This window comes from Euprymna scolopes, chromosome 17, assembly GCF_053919585.1.
Source record: "Euprymna scolopes isolate OS-2025 chromosome 17, ASM5391958v1, whole genome shotgun sequence".
Taxonomy (NCBI): domain Eukaryota; kingdom Metazoa; phylum Mollusca; class Cephalopoda; order Sepiida; family Sepiolidae; genus Euprymna; species Euprymna scolopes.
Window position 1 is genome coordinate 26,400,099 of NC_136498.1, and position 19,922 is coordinate 26,420,020.

General features: G+C 36.2%; 1 protein-coding gene across 1 annotated transcript; it reads left to right on the forward strand.

The window, feature by feature from the left end:
* The first annotated feature begins 18,969 nt into the window (after positions 1–18,969).
* LOC145296637 (protein CFDP2-like) lies at positions 18,970–19,386 on the forward strand. The gene has a single exon (XM_080142564.1). The coding sequence runs from the start codon at positions 18,970–18,972 to the stop codon at positions 19,384–19,386; it is 417 nt and encodes a 138-aa protein (XP_079998690.1).
* The last annotated feature ends 536 nt before the right edge of the window (positions 19,387–19,922 follow it).

Here is a 19,922-nt window from a genome sequence, read left to right on the forward strand (position 1 = left end):
TTCTTTTCTTCTTTTTTTGTCTTCTGTAAATGAATTTATATGTTATTTCGTCTCCAGAGAGAATGCAATTGAAATAATATAAGAGTGTAATTCATTATTTAATCATGTGAATATTACGTTGAATAAAAAGTATATTATTTCTTCCGTCAACTCTCGATGAATATTGAAAACTAGCTTCGAATATTTAGTGATTCGCGATTCAAACAATTTAAACCAAACTTAAAATTTGGGACGATGGTTACATTTTTCTACTATATCTCACATTCTCCCAATCTCTCTCCTTCTCTTTCTCTCTCTCTCTTTCTCTCTCTCCCTCCCTCTCTTTCTCTCTCTCTCTTTCTTTCTCTCTCTCCTTCTCTCGCTCTCTCTGATTCCCCCTCTCTTTCTCTCTCTCTTTTTATATATATATATATATATATATATATATATATATGCTATCAGGCTATCCGGCGTTGTCCAAGGAATCTACTTTCATTTTGTTCCCATACGTGACGTCATACGTAACATCATATATGACGTCATCTGCTATTATATCATAAATAACAGTGCTTTGACGTCATTTTGAACAAACAGACAAACAGGAATACAGATTTTCTTTGTTTCTTTTTCTCTTAGTTTCCCCTCTTTGTCCTGCTCTAAGTAAATCTGACGACCTAGTCCACAAATTCCAAAATTCCATCATGACAAGTTTCAAGAAAAAATACACGATTAACCCCGTTCTCCAACTTCCAACGTAGACCCCTATTACCATATCTCCTTCTCCAACATCAGGGATCTACGTTCTAGCCTTCCAGAGGTTGAAATTACAGGAGACTAAACCAGACCTTTTTATTTTTAAACGAAACTGGCATTGGACAGGCTATTTCCCTAGAAGAGTTCGCAATTAAAGGATACTCTAACTTAACTTCTAAATCTGACCCCCAAGATCTCCATGGGCATGGAATATGGGCCTATATAAAATATGGCTTTCCATGTGGTAGGGACATCTCCAGAGAAGATCCTAACTTACCCTATATGTGCTTCTGGGTTGCATTAGCTCACACTACTGCATTTATATTTACTCTCTATCGCCCCACAACAACGGGGGTTACTATCTTTAAAAGCATATCTGAGAAAATTGACCGTCCTATCTGCTTATCCTTTAGCTAACATTCACGTATGTGGAGACATCAATGTTCACAACGTCGAATAGTTGACCCACTCAAACAAGACCGAAGATGAGGGGGGGGGGTCTGTCATGAGTTCTCCATTGCTTATGACCTCACTCAGTTTGTTAACGAACCCACCCGTGTGCCCGACAATGACGGCCAGTATGCGAGTCTACTAGACCTTTTTCTTACAACTTGCCCTGAACTATGTTCAATTTCTGTTCTGTCTCCTCTTGAATCTTCCGACCACTCTGTTGTATCAATTAAGATAAAAATGAAATGTAATATGTCTCCAGACGTATCTCTCCATCGTACAGAATATCGATACACTAAGGCTGACTGGGATACCTTCCGTACATTTATATCAGATCTACCTCTGCGTTCCATGTTTAAAAAGGATGTGTCCTCTATAGTATCAGACCTGGCGAAATGGTTAATTGTAGGTATAGACCGTTTCATACCCTCGAAAAACCTATCAGCCAGCCATGGTTCTCTCCAGAATGTGCTGCTGTCATTGCGCACAGAAATCACTTTTTCCACTGTTTCCAACGTAATAGATGTATGGAAGCTAAAGCTGCTTTCAGGACTGCCAGAAACCCTTGTAAGAAAGTAATAAAGAACGCAAGAGAGTATTATGCTCACTCCGTCAAGTCCAAAGTAGTTGGGCAGCTGCTTGGTTCCCACCAGTTTTGGCAAATGGCAAACAGAATCCTGAACAGACGCGTGTGCTCTATCCCAACTATCATAAATGGACCTGAAGTAATCTCGTCAGCATCAGACAAAGCCAAACTCTTTGCCAAGAACTTTGCAGTTTATTCTACATTTTGCACCCAAGGCCGCCAACGCCCAATATTTCCTTCTGTATCAGAAAACACGCTATGTGATATACATACATCTGTACGTGATGTTGCCAAGCTAATCAAAAACCTTGATTCCAGTAAAGCAACTGGCCCTGACGGTATTCCAATTATAGTACTCAAAAAACCTCAACCAGACATAGCGTTCATACTTACAAAACTGTTTAAACGTTGTCTTAAGGAGAATCGCTTCCCATCACCCTGGAAAATCTCATCAGTATGCCCTGTATTTAAGAATTCAGGTGATCGCTCACCCCCCTCTCAGTACAGGCCAATAAGTCTCCTATGCGTCATGAGTAAGTTGCTGGAATCTGTGTTAAATATAGAAGTAATCAACCATCTCAACAAAAATAACCTTATTAGTGACACTCAATATGGTTTCCGTTCTGCTAGATCTACAGCAGATGTGCTTACAGTAATATCTCATAGGATTAGCAAATCTCTAGACGGAGGCAACCTTCCTAAGGCAATTGCTCTTGACATATCTAAGGCCTTTTATAGGGTATGGCATAAAGGTTTACTTCACAAGATCTCTAGCTATGGTATAGCTGGAAATGTCTTCTCAATTATTAAATCATTTCTCTCTGATAGGTTCATAAGAGTAGTGGTTGATGGGAAAAATCAAAAGCTCACAGTATTAATGCTGGTGTCCCTCAGAGGTCCATCCTGGGCCCAACTCTCTTCCTGATCTACATAAATGATCTCCGAAATCACATATCAAGATCATTCGTAGAGAAATGATTTCATAATTTAAAGGTCATTTCCAGCCATACCATAGCTGTAGATTTTTGTGGAGTAGACGATGTCATACCTTATCAAAGGCCTTTGATATGTCCATCGAAAGATTCACTAATCCTATGAGATATAAATGTTAGCACATCTGCTGAAATTTAGCAGAATGGAAACCATATTGCATGTAACGGAGGAGGTTATATTTGCTGAGATGGTTGATTACTTCTCTGTTTTACACAGATTCCGGCAACTTACTCATAACACACAGGAGACTGATCGTTCTGTATATAGGGGGAGATGACCGCGCTCCTGAATTTTTAAATACGGTGCATATTGATGAAGTTTTCCAGAGTGTTGGGAAGTAATTCTCCTTAAGACAACGCTTAAACAACTTTGTAAGTATACGAGCTAGTCCTGATTGAAGCTTTTCAACACTATAATATGAATGCCGTCAGTGCCAGTTGCTTTACTAGAATTGATGTTTTTGATTAGCTTTGCAACATCATGCACAGGCATTTGTATGTCGAATAGCGTGTTTTCAGACACATGGATTGGAAAAAATAAAAACATCTTGATAAATGGGATCCTCACTGATTGACTTACAATCAAACGAAACGCCGTTATGAAGTATCATTTCCCCTTTTTTACGAAACAAGAAAGACACATTTGAATGGGCTGTAACTTGCGATTAAAAGTGGGTTCTTTACGATAACCAGCGATGCTCAGTTCAGCGGTTAGACGCCGATGAAGCTCCACGACATTTTCCGAATCCAGAGTTCCACCAAAAGAAATTCATGCTGACTATTTGATGGTTTACAACCGGTCTCATTCATCGTAGTTTTTCTAATGCACGCGAAACAATGACGGCTGAGAAGTACTGTCAACAAATGGATGAAATGTATCAAAATATTCGGCAACAACACCCAGCTTTAATCAACAGCAAAGGCCCCATTCTCCTTCACGACAATGCCAAACCGTGTGTTTCTAAACCGACGCTGTAGAAGTTGAGCAGATTTGCTATAAATTTGCTACGAAACTCTGCCTCATCCGCCATACTCTCCAGACCCTTCATTTACCAATTACTACTTTCTCAAGCATCTCGACAACTTTCTGCGTTAGAAATACTTCAAAAACCTAAGCGATATCAAAAACGCCTTCAGCGCCTTCATCGCCAGCAGAACGCAAGATTTTTACGTTACCGGCATAAATACATTTGTTTTGCGTTGGTAAAAGTGTGTTGATTTTTATGGTTCTTATTTCGATCAATAAATTATTGTTTGAGCCGAGATATGTTTATCTTAATTTTAAAAGTTCAAAACCGCAAGAACTTTCATGTAAGCCTGATAACTAAATAATTTACAACCATAATATAAGATAACCCTTCCGAATTTTAGGAACATTAAATCAGTCTATATAGTAAAACAAAAAAAAAACACTAGTTACGCTCATTCATACCACGTGTAAGCCCTGCAAAACCAAAGGTACCGATGGCTGATCAAAATAATGTTTATCATTCATCGACTATATATAGGTGAGTTCTTGTTATTGAGCTCTTTACGTTGAAATGAAATAAGTCGGTAAATTAAGCCCACGTGCGCAGATAGTGATGTTAAAATCATAGGATCACTCTCGGCCTTCTTGAATAACATTTACACTTTATATAAATCTTTATTTCAACTATATGGTCGCCGTTGTTCACAATAGCGAGCGGTTGGTTCTATGCTAATGGAGATGGCTTCGTGACCATGTTCGAATCTCCCGATTGACGGTAATCGTGACTGATAATTTTTGAAAGCACGAAACACTAGTATCTGTAGGTATTAATTATAGTAATAATTATGTCCACTCCTTTAAAAACTGGATTCTTATTGTAGAGCATTTTACGTTGAAATGGAATAAGTCGGTCACTTAACGCCACGTACGCATATTGTGATGTTAAAATCAAATACTTACTTTCGAATCTTCCAACAAGCGGTAATCGTGACTCTCTGCCCTGATTATTTCAGAAAGGATGAAACACTAGTCTGTAAGCATTAAAAATATAGTAATAATATATATATATATATATATATATATATATATATATATATATATATATATATAATCTATACATCTATAAAGGTCAACGTGTCTCTGGGTGTGTTTGTGTGTGTGTCTGTGTACATTTCCCTACGCAATAACTCTGTCAATTTTTAGCCTACAGACTCAAAATTTGATATATAGGGTACTGAGCTTTGGGAAAATCGAGGTGATCCGGTTACAGACAGAAATTTCGCTGTTAAGGGGTCAAAGTTCAACGATTTGACCTTTGAGAACTCTACAAAACACCTCCGAAAATTTTGGGTCTAAACACTTGACATTTTAGATATTGGTTCCTTGGATATGGATCTAACTTAATAACTTGATTTGAGCCCAAAACAATAAATATAAAGGGGTCATAATAGGGGTCAAAGTTTTAAAAAGTTACCGTTTTTTTTTTAAATCTTTTTTGCTCAGCGTACACCTTCAAACATCCGGGGAACGCCGGGCACCCATTGCTAGTTATTACTATAAATATATATATATATATATATATATATATATATATATATATATATATATATATAACCTCTTGCACAAGTAATGCTCTACTCTTTTCAGTTCACATCACTCTGAATTACAGTGCATATATATATATATATATATATATATATATATATATATATATATATATATATATGTTTCTATTTATTCGCATTTCTTCAGGTATTTATTCCCATCTAATTCTGTCCATCCAATTTCGCCTAAATAGGCGCATATTTTACACCCTCAGACAGACATCGATGCCTGTCAGACACAGCCATAACTATTTCTCTTCACCATCGCAGCCGTCGGCCATCTTGTCACTCTTTTATTTCTGACAGTTCCCGCCACATAACTTCATCGTTCGCCCGCTTCTCATCCTTTGGCATCAAGTTTTTTTTTTTTTTTTTTATCAACTCTTACAAAGATTCGATCATGGCTGACACGCACCATGGGATTCTTGACACTTCTTATTCTATTTTTGTTCTTCTCTACCGTTTTTTTTAATTTTATTTTAGATGTATGTCTTTTTATATATCGCTTTCTTACTTCGTATATTTTCTTTTTTCGTTTCTAGTCTCAATTTACGACTTTGCCATATATCACTTTCACTGCCGTCTTTCTTTTGTTTCCTTTTCGTTTTCTTCTTCAATTCTTTTTTTTTTTTTTTTTTTTTGCCTTTTACTGTTTCTCTTCATTTCCTTGATTATAGCATTTGTTTTGTTGTTTTTCTTCTTTTTCTTCCTCTGGATTTACTACTGCTATTACTACGACTACTACTACTACTACTACTACTACTACTACTACTACTAATTATACTTCTAATTGGAAAATCGAACGTGGATCTTGGATTTATTTTAGGAAGCGTCGCAACTCTCGCTGTCCTTATTAAGTTCTTTCGTCCTCATGATATATGATCTATGTTTCTGACAAATGGGAGAGAATTGCTGTTTTCTGCATTGGAATATTTGTTTAATTACTGTTCACTCCAAACATGGCGTATTAGTACTTGGACGTAAGTGGCTACTATTTAGGATCATGTCTAACAGGGGAATGAGGGCAGTTGAGTAGTGAGATGTTTATTCACATTACATTTAAACTTACCAGTACAGTCTGGAGACTAGAAAACAGGGAGAGAATTCCAAAGTATAGAAACTTGAGGGAGGAAACTATTAGAGTAGTAGACTTTCTGGTATCTAGGCATTGAAGGGGTAGGATTTTGCTTCTTTTTGGATTGGTCAGGAGCATGCACGCCAACAGTGCACTGTTCATTCCGCTATGGGTTATCGGAGCAAATTCCATTAAAGTCCTCATTAGCAGGCACAAGGATGCAAAATTGCAGCGATGTGGCAGAAGTTAGTTTTGACCTATGCACTTAACATTTATAGTTAGCCATTTTATCTTAAAGTGGTATTTTTTTAGCTCTATACATCAAGTGTTTTATGCCTTGTCTTGCGCAATTTCCATGACAAAAAAATAGTATTTCTTGTTTAAAGTTTACCACACAAGTCATTATTAATGATGGTTCGCTGGCTATGGTTTTCCCTGGAATCTCATGACAACAAGTTTCCCCAGACTTCGAGTAGTTTCCGCTACTTTTCACTGCCGTTCGAAATCACTTTGACTTCTCGTAACAGCTGTTTAATACAAATATTTCTAGTAACGAGGTTCTGGATATGACCTTAAACTATATCCGATGGTGAGGCGCCCAGCATGCGGGATTTGGGGAGTGTGGAGCAACCCCTTAATTGCCATTTCTCCCAGGTCCACTCTGGCCCGGAGTGGTAGTACCTGTTTGGGTCCCAACTATGGGGTAAATAGAACCCGACCTGCAAAAAACAAATATATTCTATTAAAAAGATTTTCTTCAAAATCATTAAATAACCTGGAAAGGGTTGATATGCCGTAAAACAAAGACAACCAAATCTAGTAACGATCATTTCTTATTATTGTTTTATTCTACGCAGTCATTGGGTTGTATGTTTTCTTATATTTCGCTTCGTTACTTTGTATATTTTGTTGTTTTCATTTTTTAGTCTCAATATACGACTTCATGTACAATGCCGTCTACATATTCGTCGTTGCCTTTATTTGTTATTTTTTCTTTCTCGTTTTTCATAATTACTGTCGTTTTGTTTTTTTTCTTCTTTTTTTTTTCATCTTCCTGATCTGTTATCAATACTTCTAAATATAATTTCTTACTTTTTCTTCTTCTTTTCCATAGTTACTGTTGTTTTTGCTTCTTTGTTTCTGTTTCTTGTTTTTCGTTATTTTTTCTTATCTTGTTCCTTCTTTTTCTTCTCCCTTTTCTTCACTTGTTCTACGTCCACTATTATCAGTACTTCTAATAATAATTCCTTACTTCTTTGGTTTTCTTTATCTGATAAGCGAATTCGTTCAAAAAAAAAAAAGACTCTGTAGACTAAGAATTCAAATTTAGTTTTTAAAATCAATTCATTTAAAAACCGACAAAAGACATAAATATATCTACCGTATAACTAGAAATTTTCATGATTATTTGGAAAGTTTTAACTGACTGTGCCTAAATCAAAACGTAGATTCCATGAACAAAGCTTCTTTCTTTGAACAGCACGCATGTGGAATTCTCTTCCGTTTACCTGTTTCTCAACTGACTACAATAAGGTTATCTTCAAGTCCAACATAAACAAATTCTTGGTGAACCTTCCCTTAAGTAATCCAATCTACCAAATTTCCATTACTGACGACAACTACGATATTATTACATTGATTACTGTACACTCAATATCCCCTATCTTCGAGTGGCCTCCGGGTTTTGATAAGTGATGACACCTATGTAATAAATAAATAAATTTACAGCGGACTTTTAATAAAACTGTTAATTTTTTTACCATCTCTTCTTGAAACTGTAACCATTTAAAACTTTTCATTCTTTTTCTATGCTTTCTAATATAGGATGTGATTACTACGCTTCGAAAATTAAAACGTCGTGATTTTGTATGTCTTCCTTTAAAGTGACAATTTAACGCCTTGCCGGTTGTTATTAAAACACATTCTTTTTTCATTTGGAATTGGTGACGATGTTTCAAAACGACGTAGATACTAATTTATTTTATGAAAGGAATTACATCTCAATTTCGATTGTGTAAACAATTATAATTTCACATAACTGCATTAAATTCACCCAATACATTTATCTAAAAGCCTCCCAGTAACTCCAAGTCTTTATTAGTGATTTATGGCCTCTTTTCACTTTTGAGAGACTATCGATACCTCCTATGAGGATTCTGACTTTAATTCTATAACGAGGGTTGCACAATCTTCTACTGCACTTCTCCTTAATTGGCACTGATTATGTCCAGTGGCAAGGAGAAGTTCAGGATAACTGGAAAATGCCGATAAAAGCTGAGAGCACATAGCATCATCTAGTTTTTACAAATAGTCACCCATTTAATATTGGTGATCTAACGAGAACTAGTGTACCCATGTATTTTTTTACATAGGAGTCACCACTTATCAGGGCCAGGAGGCCACTCGAGGATAAGGGTTATTGCGTGTACAGTAATCAATGAGATAATATCGTAGTAATCGTTAGTAATGGAGATTTGATAAATTGGTTTACTTAAGAGGCGGTTTATCAGGAATTTGTTTATGTTGGACTTGAAGACATCCAAGTTGTAGTCAGCTGGGAAACAGTCAAACAGAAGAGAGTTCCACATGCGTGCATTTCTAAGAAATAAGCTTTGTTCATGGAATCTACGTTTTGATTTAGGCACAGATGAAGAGTGGGGAACATTATTGAGAGTGGTTTCAACTAGACGGGTGTTTATCGTGAAGTATTGGCGAGAGGGGACCAGAGATTGGAGCTCAGACTTCTGTGGGATAGAGGTTGCAGGGAAGAGGAAAGGGCATCCCCCACTGAATTACGAAGTCAAGGCAGGATAAGCTGGTTTTAGCAGCTCCTGCCCGGATGTGGCAGCAGTACTCCAAGTAATTACTCACTAGCAGAATCATGGTATAACACAGAGTTTGACAATGAGCTCCCCCTCCCCAATTTATAGTATTCTTCGCTTCTTTCGATTACACCGGGATAAAAATTTACTTTTTGCATCTTGTCTGATTTTTTAGGGTATTCTTGCACTGCTGAATCAGAAAATGGCATCAGTTTCTTTCCACCAAGTCAAGTTTTTGTGCTAAGTTACTTCGAAAAAAAAAACAGATTTTCTTACAAGATCGATTTTGTTAACACATATTATCCTAAATATGTTGTTAAGAGGAAAAAATGTTTTGTCAACAAAATATATTGACATGTTGCTTCACCATTGTTCAAACTTCAGGGCTTGAACTTCCGTTTCTTGTAACCCCTTGAATGCTCAGTGGTAGGACGGTTTCTCTTCAGATTCCAACAGTAGTAAACTACCATGACTGTATACCAGTGACCCTGATACCTAGTTTCCATCTTTGTCAGGACCTGATGGAATCCTTTCCTATTATCGTCACTAACTGAACCTAGGTTCTCAGGAAACCGGTCCATATGTGAAAATAGATAGTGCATCTTGACTCTTATGTTGCAGTCCAGATTTTAAAAGCAGTCAGTGTGTTATTGAACAGTTCTGCATAATTTTTCCACAAAAAAGTATTCACTACCAGAACCAAGACGTTTTCATGCTTCCAGTTCCACTTCCTTCATTGAGTTTTCGAACTCTGGACCTCTGATGAGCTGCCAGATCTGAGGACCATCAAAGATGCCAGTATTCAATTTCTCAAAGATAAATCCTGGCACAAGTAAGTGAATCAGTCGCCATCATTGTTCATAGCCTTGGTGAACTGCTTGATTAAGCCGAGCTTGATGTGCAGCGGTAGGAAGAGTATTCTATCTGTCCAAGAAAAGGTCGTTAAGGGTCTTCCTATCTTTGCAAGGCTGTAATTCCTTCTTTACAGGCCAGTATTCATTCGTGTATCCTTAGCACCAATTTCTGGAAGATTTTGAGCTGTTATGACTTCAAATTTATCCCTTTTCAGTATAATTACCCAGAACTAGTGGACTTTAATACTTCTTGTTATTAAAATAATCATTTCCTACCAAACATGACATATTTTTATTATTCAACATGAAATTTTGTGTCTAAACATTTGAAATTTTACATAAAGGTATTCAGACATGCAACACGCTTTTTCATCAGTTTTTGGGCGAAAATTTGGCTGCCATGAGGTTAAGGTTGAAAGAGTGAACCTTTGCAAACTCTTGGGGTCTAAACACTTGAAATTTTGGATGTAGGTTGATTGGATATGAGTCAAACATTTTAATATATATATATATATATATATATATATATATATATATATATATATATATATTCACAAGAGCCATGAGAGGAATTAGACCTTTTGGAGAGCCAAGTTCGTCCTCGAGATATCGCAGTAACCAACCATTATCAATCCATACCTGCAATTCCCGATCGTATTCATCACAAATCGGTGTTGGCGCTGGGTACTCTGCAAGTCTCTTTCTAAATGTAAGTGGAGGTTGGTCGCCAGCCCACTTCCACGATGTAGTCCACTTCTGAGTATCTGGGTCATATTTAGCAGAGAAGTCAGGCTCGGTAAAAGTGATAGCAGCAAAATTGGCCTTGCTAAAATGTAGAAAGGTCAACTCTCCTGCGCTAGACACAGCTACTCCTCCCAGTGCGAATATGCTATACAATTATAGGATCCGTATCAAAGGTATCGATGAAGTGAGAGTGGCCGTACAAGGAAGGGGGCGGTTTAGGTGAAGAATCCGCGGGGAAGATGCACAACGGAGTTCGGTACAGGAACAGTGACAAAAATAAATAGTCAACACTCAATATCAGTTGATGGAACATCACGCCACATAAAGAATGTGCGCCCAGCATACCGACATGACGTTATAATCAATGATGAATTCAATTCATCAGATGACGAAGACCCACTGCTGTAGGAACGGCCAGATGACGGAAGCTCTTCAGAAGATGATGACGGAAGCTCTTCAGAAGATGACGAGGATCCAGAGTAGGACGAGTTTAATGATCCGGCAAACGAAGGCACCACTGAGGAAGTTCTTGAATCTGAACCATTAAGGCGAAGTACCCGGACGAAACGGCCTGCCCAGCATTGTCATATGTGTGATCTCGAGATCAGGAAGGAGTGTTATGAGCATGCACAAAAACGCACAGAATGTGTGAGTTGCGCGTACCTACGTCGGGGGAGCGAACCTGGGACCGTTAGATTACAAAGAAAAACGTTTGTGAGCGATACTCACATTACTGCGACAATTGGGTTCGCCCGACGGCTATAAAAAATCAAGCCGAAACAAAGATTGTGAGTCGTTTCTTTTTTTTGGGGGGGGGTTGAAAAGAACTTGCTTGTGAAGAGGGCGGCGTTTGCGAGAAAACAGAAGTCGAAAGAACTAGTTCGTTCAACTTTGAAAAGAATTTCTGGCGTGTATATCGCTTAACACAAATTACTCAGCTTTCTCCTCCCTCGTGCTGCGACAATTTAAGACATAAGAGAAGGCTCCTAACGCTCTTGAGATTTGTACATAACTGGCCAACTAGTAGATGGTCTGCAACAACATCAAAACAAAACGGTTTTCATCAAACAAATATAGAATCATGTCGTCTTTTCTAAATCCACCATATATATATATATATATATATATATATATACATATATTTTAAATTTATTTTTAAAACAGTAATCTACGTACACGCGTGTTTCGAGGTCGTTATATATATAAGGGGCTCTTTCGGGCTTTCTCAGACTATGGATATCCACGAGGGGTGCCTGCGCGTGAAATGTTTGTGGTAGTAGGTGGGCAATCTCCAATCACACCCCTCCTGAGTCGACATTGTTTAATACCAGTGGCAAGTAAAGTGTATGTACAGGAAGACTGGAAACAAATACCGATATATATATATATATATATATATATATATATATATATATATATATATATATATATATATAAGTTGTTAAACTATATATGGCAAGTTAAGCCTGACGAGTCTCTACAGATATGAAATGCCGAATAGCTTCTGTGCCATATATATCTCATGACGTTCTAGCTTGCTCTACTCACTTATTAATACTATTTAAGTAATATAAATCGCTACATTATTATTGGAGTATGATTCTTTTATAATATATTATGATAGTACAAGAAATAATACATAATCCTCCATGAAGATTTACTCTATATTATCTACCTCTATGCCTTTCTATTTTACCAGATTTCCTTTTACTCTGTCGATTTATCCTATTTACTTTTTTCATGGAATTTTGAAGCAAATCTTCACATCAAAATATACTATGAATTTTGCAGGTTAATGCATCATAGGAAACAAGCAATATGAAAAATCTATTCAGACACACACGCATACACACACACACACACATACACACACACGTGTGTGTATGTGTGCGTGTGTGTTTACACACACATACACACACACACACAATGTATAGCAACGGCAACGCTAACAACAAGGAACTTCGTTCACAATTTAAATTTTAATTTTTTTTTTAAAAAAGAGATATTTCTTCCGGAATATGAATTATTTGAAATATCTAGGCGAAAAAAAAAAATATATATATAAATAAATAAAAATAAATAAAAATAAACAAATAAATAAATAAGCGCAATTTATATCTATATCTTTTTCTTTTATTCTTTATTGTCATCACTTTCTATGTATCTTCAATTATAGACACGAATATATATATACATATATATATATATATATATATATATATATATATACGGACATATATATATAATGTGTGGCTCTGTCAATGCATTTTGGTATTATTTTCATGAATTCTTGAGATATTTTCACTTATTACCATAACTAATACTTTTTTTTTGCCATTTCGCCTTTTATAAGTGAACTCCACTTTTCAATATGGAGACTGCTTGCCGACATTAACTGCGATAGCTTCAAGTCTCCTATTTCTTATTTATTCGTGCATCACTTTGTGTAAATTTGAATATGTCTTTCAACGAGGAAATAGAGCTGTCAACTTACGTTGGTATAGCTTACAAATCATATCACAATACTAAACGCATTCATGTATGTATATATATGTGTGTGTGTGTGTGTGTGTGTGTGTGTGTGTGTGTGTGTGTGTGTGTGTGTGTGTGTGAAGACTATAACGGGCAATAATTCTAGCCCATTAATTTAGAAAGAGTGCTTAATGACAAATTCGTTGTTGAGTTTAATTAAATGTAGTCATTTATTCATTCAATATTAACCTCTATTTATTCATAATTGTTAATCGAACGGATAGTATTATTCTTAGTTCGTGGCATATTATCACATAATTTCAGTTAGATCGGATCAGCAATTTCCGAGAAACAATGAAATGGACGGACTGATTGACAACCGTTGGTGAAATATAATATAAACTGTGTATATTTAGACATATTTTTTTCATCTAAGCGAACAGTTAAAAAATAACACGTGCTTGTGTAAGTTTCGTGCAAGATAATCCTACTAGAATGCTCGGTTATTAAGAAAACTTCAAAAAAGTAACGTAATATTTATTTATATACAACTTACAACATTAATGCTGGAGTTCCTCAGGGGTCCATCCTGGGCCAACCTCTCTTCCTGATCTACATCAATGATCTCCCAAATCACATCCAAAATCATTCCTAGACATGTATGCCAACGGCACTACCATCTACGGAATTACTGCAAAGGCCGTAAATGGCAATGTTCTTTCGTATTCTTTTTTCTCTGATCTTGATCACATCATGCTTTGTTAATTTTAATGCATCTAAAACCAAGCTTCTATTTTTCCATCACCAAACGCTCTGACCCCCGTCTGGCATCAATTGAAATGAATGGCTTTCGTTCCCTGGATGTTTTCTGGGTCTGGCTTTTACTCCTGATCTGAAATGAAACACGTACATCAAATTAGTTGCCAAAGTTGCTAGAAAAATGGTCGGATCATTCTATTCATGGAATTCTCTACCTGTATAAGAGTCATGTACGTGTATTGGTACATCTAGGCAATGGCTGCTAGAACCAACTTCTCCTGCCTTTGCAGAGTTCAAAATAGACTACGTAGCCTAGTGGGAGATGCACTTTTCTCTTCCATGTAGTCTATTTCCCGCAGAGAAGATGTTGCGTGGCTGTTTTGGCTTTATCCCTATTTTCATGGCAAGTGCTCGTCTGAGCTTCAATTAATGGTCCACTCTTGCCAGACTTTCACGAAAAACACTCGTCTAGCTGAAACCACTATCAATAATTTTTACCACTCTTTATCTGTGCCTAAACCTAAACGTACGTGCGTCAGAAGCAGATAAGTTTCATTGAATTTCTGGTAACGGTTCATTAAGAATGGTGGTGACTATGTAGAAAAGTAAACGGTCGCTCATTTGAAGTGTGCCACTTCCTTTCGTAGCTCTTATACTTTTTTCAATTAAAAAAGTAGGAAGCTTAATCTTGGAACTACTCACCGTATTTTTAAAAAGCTTTAAGGACGGCAAACAAGGATAAAACCAAACTTAGTATTGGGAATTAATGATGGATTTTAATAACCTACGCCTTTAATAAATTATGGAAAAATAGCTACGTTAGTTTTTTGAGGGAGGGGGTAATATAATTGTACACCAAAATAGACATAACTCGTTAATAACGGACTTTAAAATTGAAACAATTTAAATTATTTTTATAAGTCAGTAAAAATGTTTTCATTTTAATTACTAGCAGGATCTGTGTAACAGCGTTGCACGGTGAAAGTCTTTAGAAAACTATTCAGCAAAATTGTGGGTCAAAACATTTGAAAGTTTTCATGAGAGGTGTTCAGACACGCAGCAAGCTTTTAAATCTGTTTTGAGGCGAAAATTTCGCTGCCAAAGTCGAAAGAGTTTACCTTTGCAGACTCTACAAAACGCCTTCGCCAATGTTGGGTCTAAACACTTGAAATCTTAGATGTAAGTTTCCTAGATATAAGTCAAACATTTTAATGTATACTAGACTTATCCTGACCCGTTAGATCAGTATGTTATATTAGCTATGGAATTAATGTATGAGCGTGGCACTTGTGACGTAAAGAAAATATTTTTGTGGCATAACAGAAGTATTTCTATGAAAGTATATTAAAATATAAAAAGAATATAGATAGATTGCTATGAATCGTTCTGTTTATAATTGTCTATTTTTGAACAAAAAACTTGCAGCCATTGAATTATAAGTGGGTTGCCATACTTATAAGTAAATGTGCACTGAACAGATACCATAATACTTAAAGTTAAATTCAAATTTTGATATATCTTTTAATTTAATCGCAAAAAAAAAACAATCGGGACGTTGAAAACGTACACAGTAAAACAATACGTTTTATTGTCGTGTTGATTAATTATTTGTAACGCAATTTAAAAAAAAACATATTTTCGTGGTTATTTATTCATGTTGGTAGTATAGAAGAAAATAATTTCTAAATAATAACGTTAATATTTCAATGCGCAGATCAAATTCTGCACAAGTAGCGAGTTGTATTTATTTGTTTACGCTCTTGTGGGTTTATGTTTATGTACGCATGCGCAACCGGAAGTCGTAAACCGGATGTGGGTTACAACACACGTTACAAGGTCATTTGAGTTTTACAATTATATAGATATATACATACGCACGTAAAGTTATGAATAGTACATAGGGCCCGAGGAAGGCCGGGCTGAACTGCTAGTATATATAAAAAGTAATAAACATGAAGTCTGTTTCACTGTATGGCAGTTCTTCGGCGTAGGTAAAAAAAAGTAACTGCTTTCAGCTATGATTGAAACCCGATTGCTTTTGAGACTGTCGGATTTTCTATGTACTAAACGACCCGCACGATATGCATAATACATCACACAATTACTCACGCATTAGCAATTAGATCAGGCTAGTAATAACGAATACCAAGTCATATTCTTAAAGGATTGACCTGATGAAAACACGTGTGAAAAATTAAGCCTGACACAAATTTCAGTTATTAAATGCACCGATGCAAATTTTCCAAACAATAAAAAATCCGGATTTCGTGCATTAATCAATCACTGTTTTCTGATAAGAAGTCATATTATTTGAGTGAAACAACGTTTTGATAACTTCCAGGTTGAAAGTCGGCATGCGGACTCTAACCTGGCCGTGTAGATGTAAATAATGGTGAACGTGCAAATCGTCCAAATTTGGTAGTTGTATCACTGAAAATATCAAAATAGTCCACAAACTCGTTTGTATTCTTATAAATCCAAGTGGCTTGAGATGGCAGAAGAGATGAAGATATAAAGAAAAAAGTGTATATTCTGTATGTAAGATGGTATGTTAACGTTTAGTGCCATCCTATATATTTGTAAAAACTGTTGTAAGCCCTTTTCCGTGACACGTAATGTTTTTATTTGTATCGTTGCATAAAACAATTTAAATCAGTAGACGTGAATTGAGTTCGTTATCGACCATCAAACTTGGTGGTCAATTCATGCAGGAAGCTCATCTACAAACCTCCAGCTATTTCGAAAATGTGTCGACTTTAATAAGATAGTAGAAGCTTTAAAATAAGTCCGCAAAGTCTACATGTAATTTTTACTAAGAATGATCTGTATTTATTTATTATTATTTTTTTTTTTGCCAGGCCCCATGTTTTATCAGGGGTGTTTTGTCATCAAGACACAGCCTTTGTATGTATTCATAATGCTCTCAATGTTTTCGTCCATTTATATCAGTATACATAACTAAATTTTTTGTCTTTATTATATTTTTTCTCTTTTATGATTTTCTTCTGTAGCATTTTTTTAAAGAACGACTCTGTCACTGCAGAGAATTCCTTAGCGTGAAACTGTCCAAAATATGTTTACCCATCTCTGATATTCACTATTTTTCATTAGATTAGTAAACTCAACATATTTTATTTGATTAGTTAACTCATCATTTAGCGCTTTCCCTTTTTATTTCGTAAAGAGTCACATCTAATTCTCTTATTGTGTTGCATAAAATGGTCTTTATTTACCCATCAGTATGCAGAGAAACAATCACAGAAAAATTCTAATTTTCTGTTACGTTTCGAAACTAGCTTGGATATTTCATCAATGTAACATATTTATCTCTATGGAATGTATTCCACTTCATTATTGTAGTTTAATAGGATTGTTACCTACCTTTGCAGGCTATGTCCTGTTGGACATTTTTAACCGACAATAATGAGCAACATCTTATGGTTCGTATGTAAAATAAAATATCTTTGTTGAATTTAACGGTGGAATTTCGTAACAGCAATATCCTCGATGCATTAATATGAATTACATCTGGCATTTTATAAAGACTGCATTCTCTTATTCCATACGAACATGTGTCATTATTTCAAGATTCGGATTATAATGTGTGAGAAACAAATTTGATGTTAAGACTTTGATTATTTTTATATAATGCCAGGGAGTATTATATAAAACTATCAAAGTCTTCTACCTGATTGTTTTTAACTTCGTTTAGTGGAGCGTGTAGGTCATGCATGTTTGGAATCAAATCTTAATAACAGTTTTGCTAATACCAGGAAACTCTGTAGAGATGTCAATTTCAGAAGTCACATTTTTAATTGCAGTAGCAATATGGCCTCCTTCCGTCTTTATCTATTATACGCCTATATATTAAATTTATTTCATAATAAAATCACATTTCCTTCTTTTATTTTGAACTCATAGTTCTGCATTGTTGTTTCCGGTGTTTTCCCATATTTTTATTTGGAATCACGATATCATCTACGTAAACGATCGTAACATCAAGTTCGCCCAGAGTAATGCCCATAAGTTGCTGGAAAATTGCTGGGGCAACTTAGACACCAAAAAGCAAATATTTCAAACTTGTATAATCCGCGATGCGTGTTTATACATGGTAATTTGGAACTCTTTTCTTCCACGAGTATTTTTGGAAATAAGGGGCATTAAGTTTTGTTTTTGAAATGTATTTGTGTCTATTTAATTTCGTAAAACTTTCCCTAAACTTTGAAGTGGATAATGATGATTGCTATGTGCAGCATTTGAACGTATGCACGAACGTGAATTTCTTTGGATTTCTTTTCATTAACAAAAGATGTTACCCATTGGTTATACTACACTCAAATAAAAAATACCAGTTCCTACTAATCTGTCTAATCCTTATTTTCTCTGGCAGAAATATTGGCTGGATGTTATGTTTTGGTTCGTAGGTTGTCTTTAAATCGATCAAGACCGACCGGAGAAAACATCGAGAAATGTCTTTTAATTGTCTTTTAGTCTGGCTCGGTTCACAAACCTTCAATATTCTGATAAAAAGCGGTGATCAGAATAACCCAAATATTTAATTATTGCATACAATCTGTGTCGAATATATTGCCGGTATTTTTAACAAGTACATTTTTCATAACACCGTTAAAAGTAACATTAGAAATAATTTCACTTTTACTTATATTTGTGCCACCTTGTTTGAGTGTTCTTGTATATTTAACTCAAGTTTTATTTCCTTTATTTGTTCTGCAATGTGAACTTTATGCCTAACTTTATTACCAGACAGACAAGTTTTAAAACGGTATGATCGATATCTAAACGACTGAATCAATCGCAGTAATTTCTCCTGGTTTTCATTCTTGTTACTTTGTAGAAGAGTAGTAAAAGTATTTCCTTAGATTTGCCTTGCTTTTAAAGGAGACTCGGAATGTGCTTTCTGACATTGGACATTGTCACTCTACAGGAGACCAGATTCGCTGGAACTGGCTCCATTTCGGAACAAAACTACATTTTCTTCTGGACTGGCAAAGCAGAAGAGGAACATCACATCCATGGAGTAGGTTTTGCAGTGACTAAAAAATTACTCAGAGAACATGTAGTCGACACTCCGGTCAGCATTTCAAAGAGAATTATAACACTGAAGATCAACTGCGCCGATGCACTAGTACACCTCATCAGCGTCTATGCACCAACACTGCCTAGCGAAGATCATGTGAAGGATGAATTCTACGACTGTCTCAACGAAATACTGAGCAGGATCCCAGCCAGCGATCACCTCCTAGTACTCGGAGACTTCAACGCCAGTCGGTGCAAACCATACCGCCTGGCCTGGCATCATTGGTAACTTCGGTACTTGGTAAAATAATGGAAATGGTCAAAGAACTCTAGAGCTCTGTAGTCAACAGGAACTCTGTATTGCAAACACCTGGTTTAAACAGAAAATGTGTCATCGTGTCTCTTGGAGACACCCTCGTTCCGAACATTGACACCAATTGGATCTTGCATTGTGAAGAAAAAGAGACATCGGTTCTGTCAAACGATCAAGAACCTACCACTCCGCCGATGGTGATACCGACCACTCACTCGTGCTGACACAACTCGATCTCCTGAACAAGAAACCTGCGCCACGTAAGACAAGACCACGTCGTAGTCTCAACACGGCTGCAATGAAGAACAACGACAGCATCAGAGCGTTTCGCACTGCGCTCGAAAATAAGCTGAGAGATTCTACACCAGCGGAAGCAGTGAACCTGGATAAATCCTGGGAAATCCTGCAAACTGCGATGCATAACGCTGTAGTCACATCCTTTGGAACCAAGCGGCCGCCTTGCGAAGACTGGATGGCTGATAATGCAGAAATCTTAGAACCTCTACTACTGT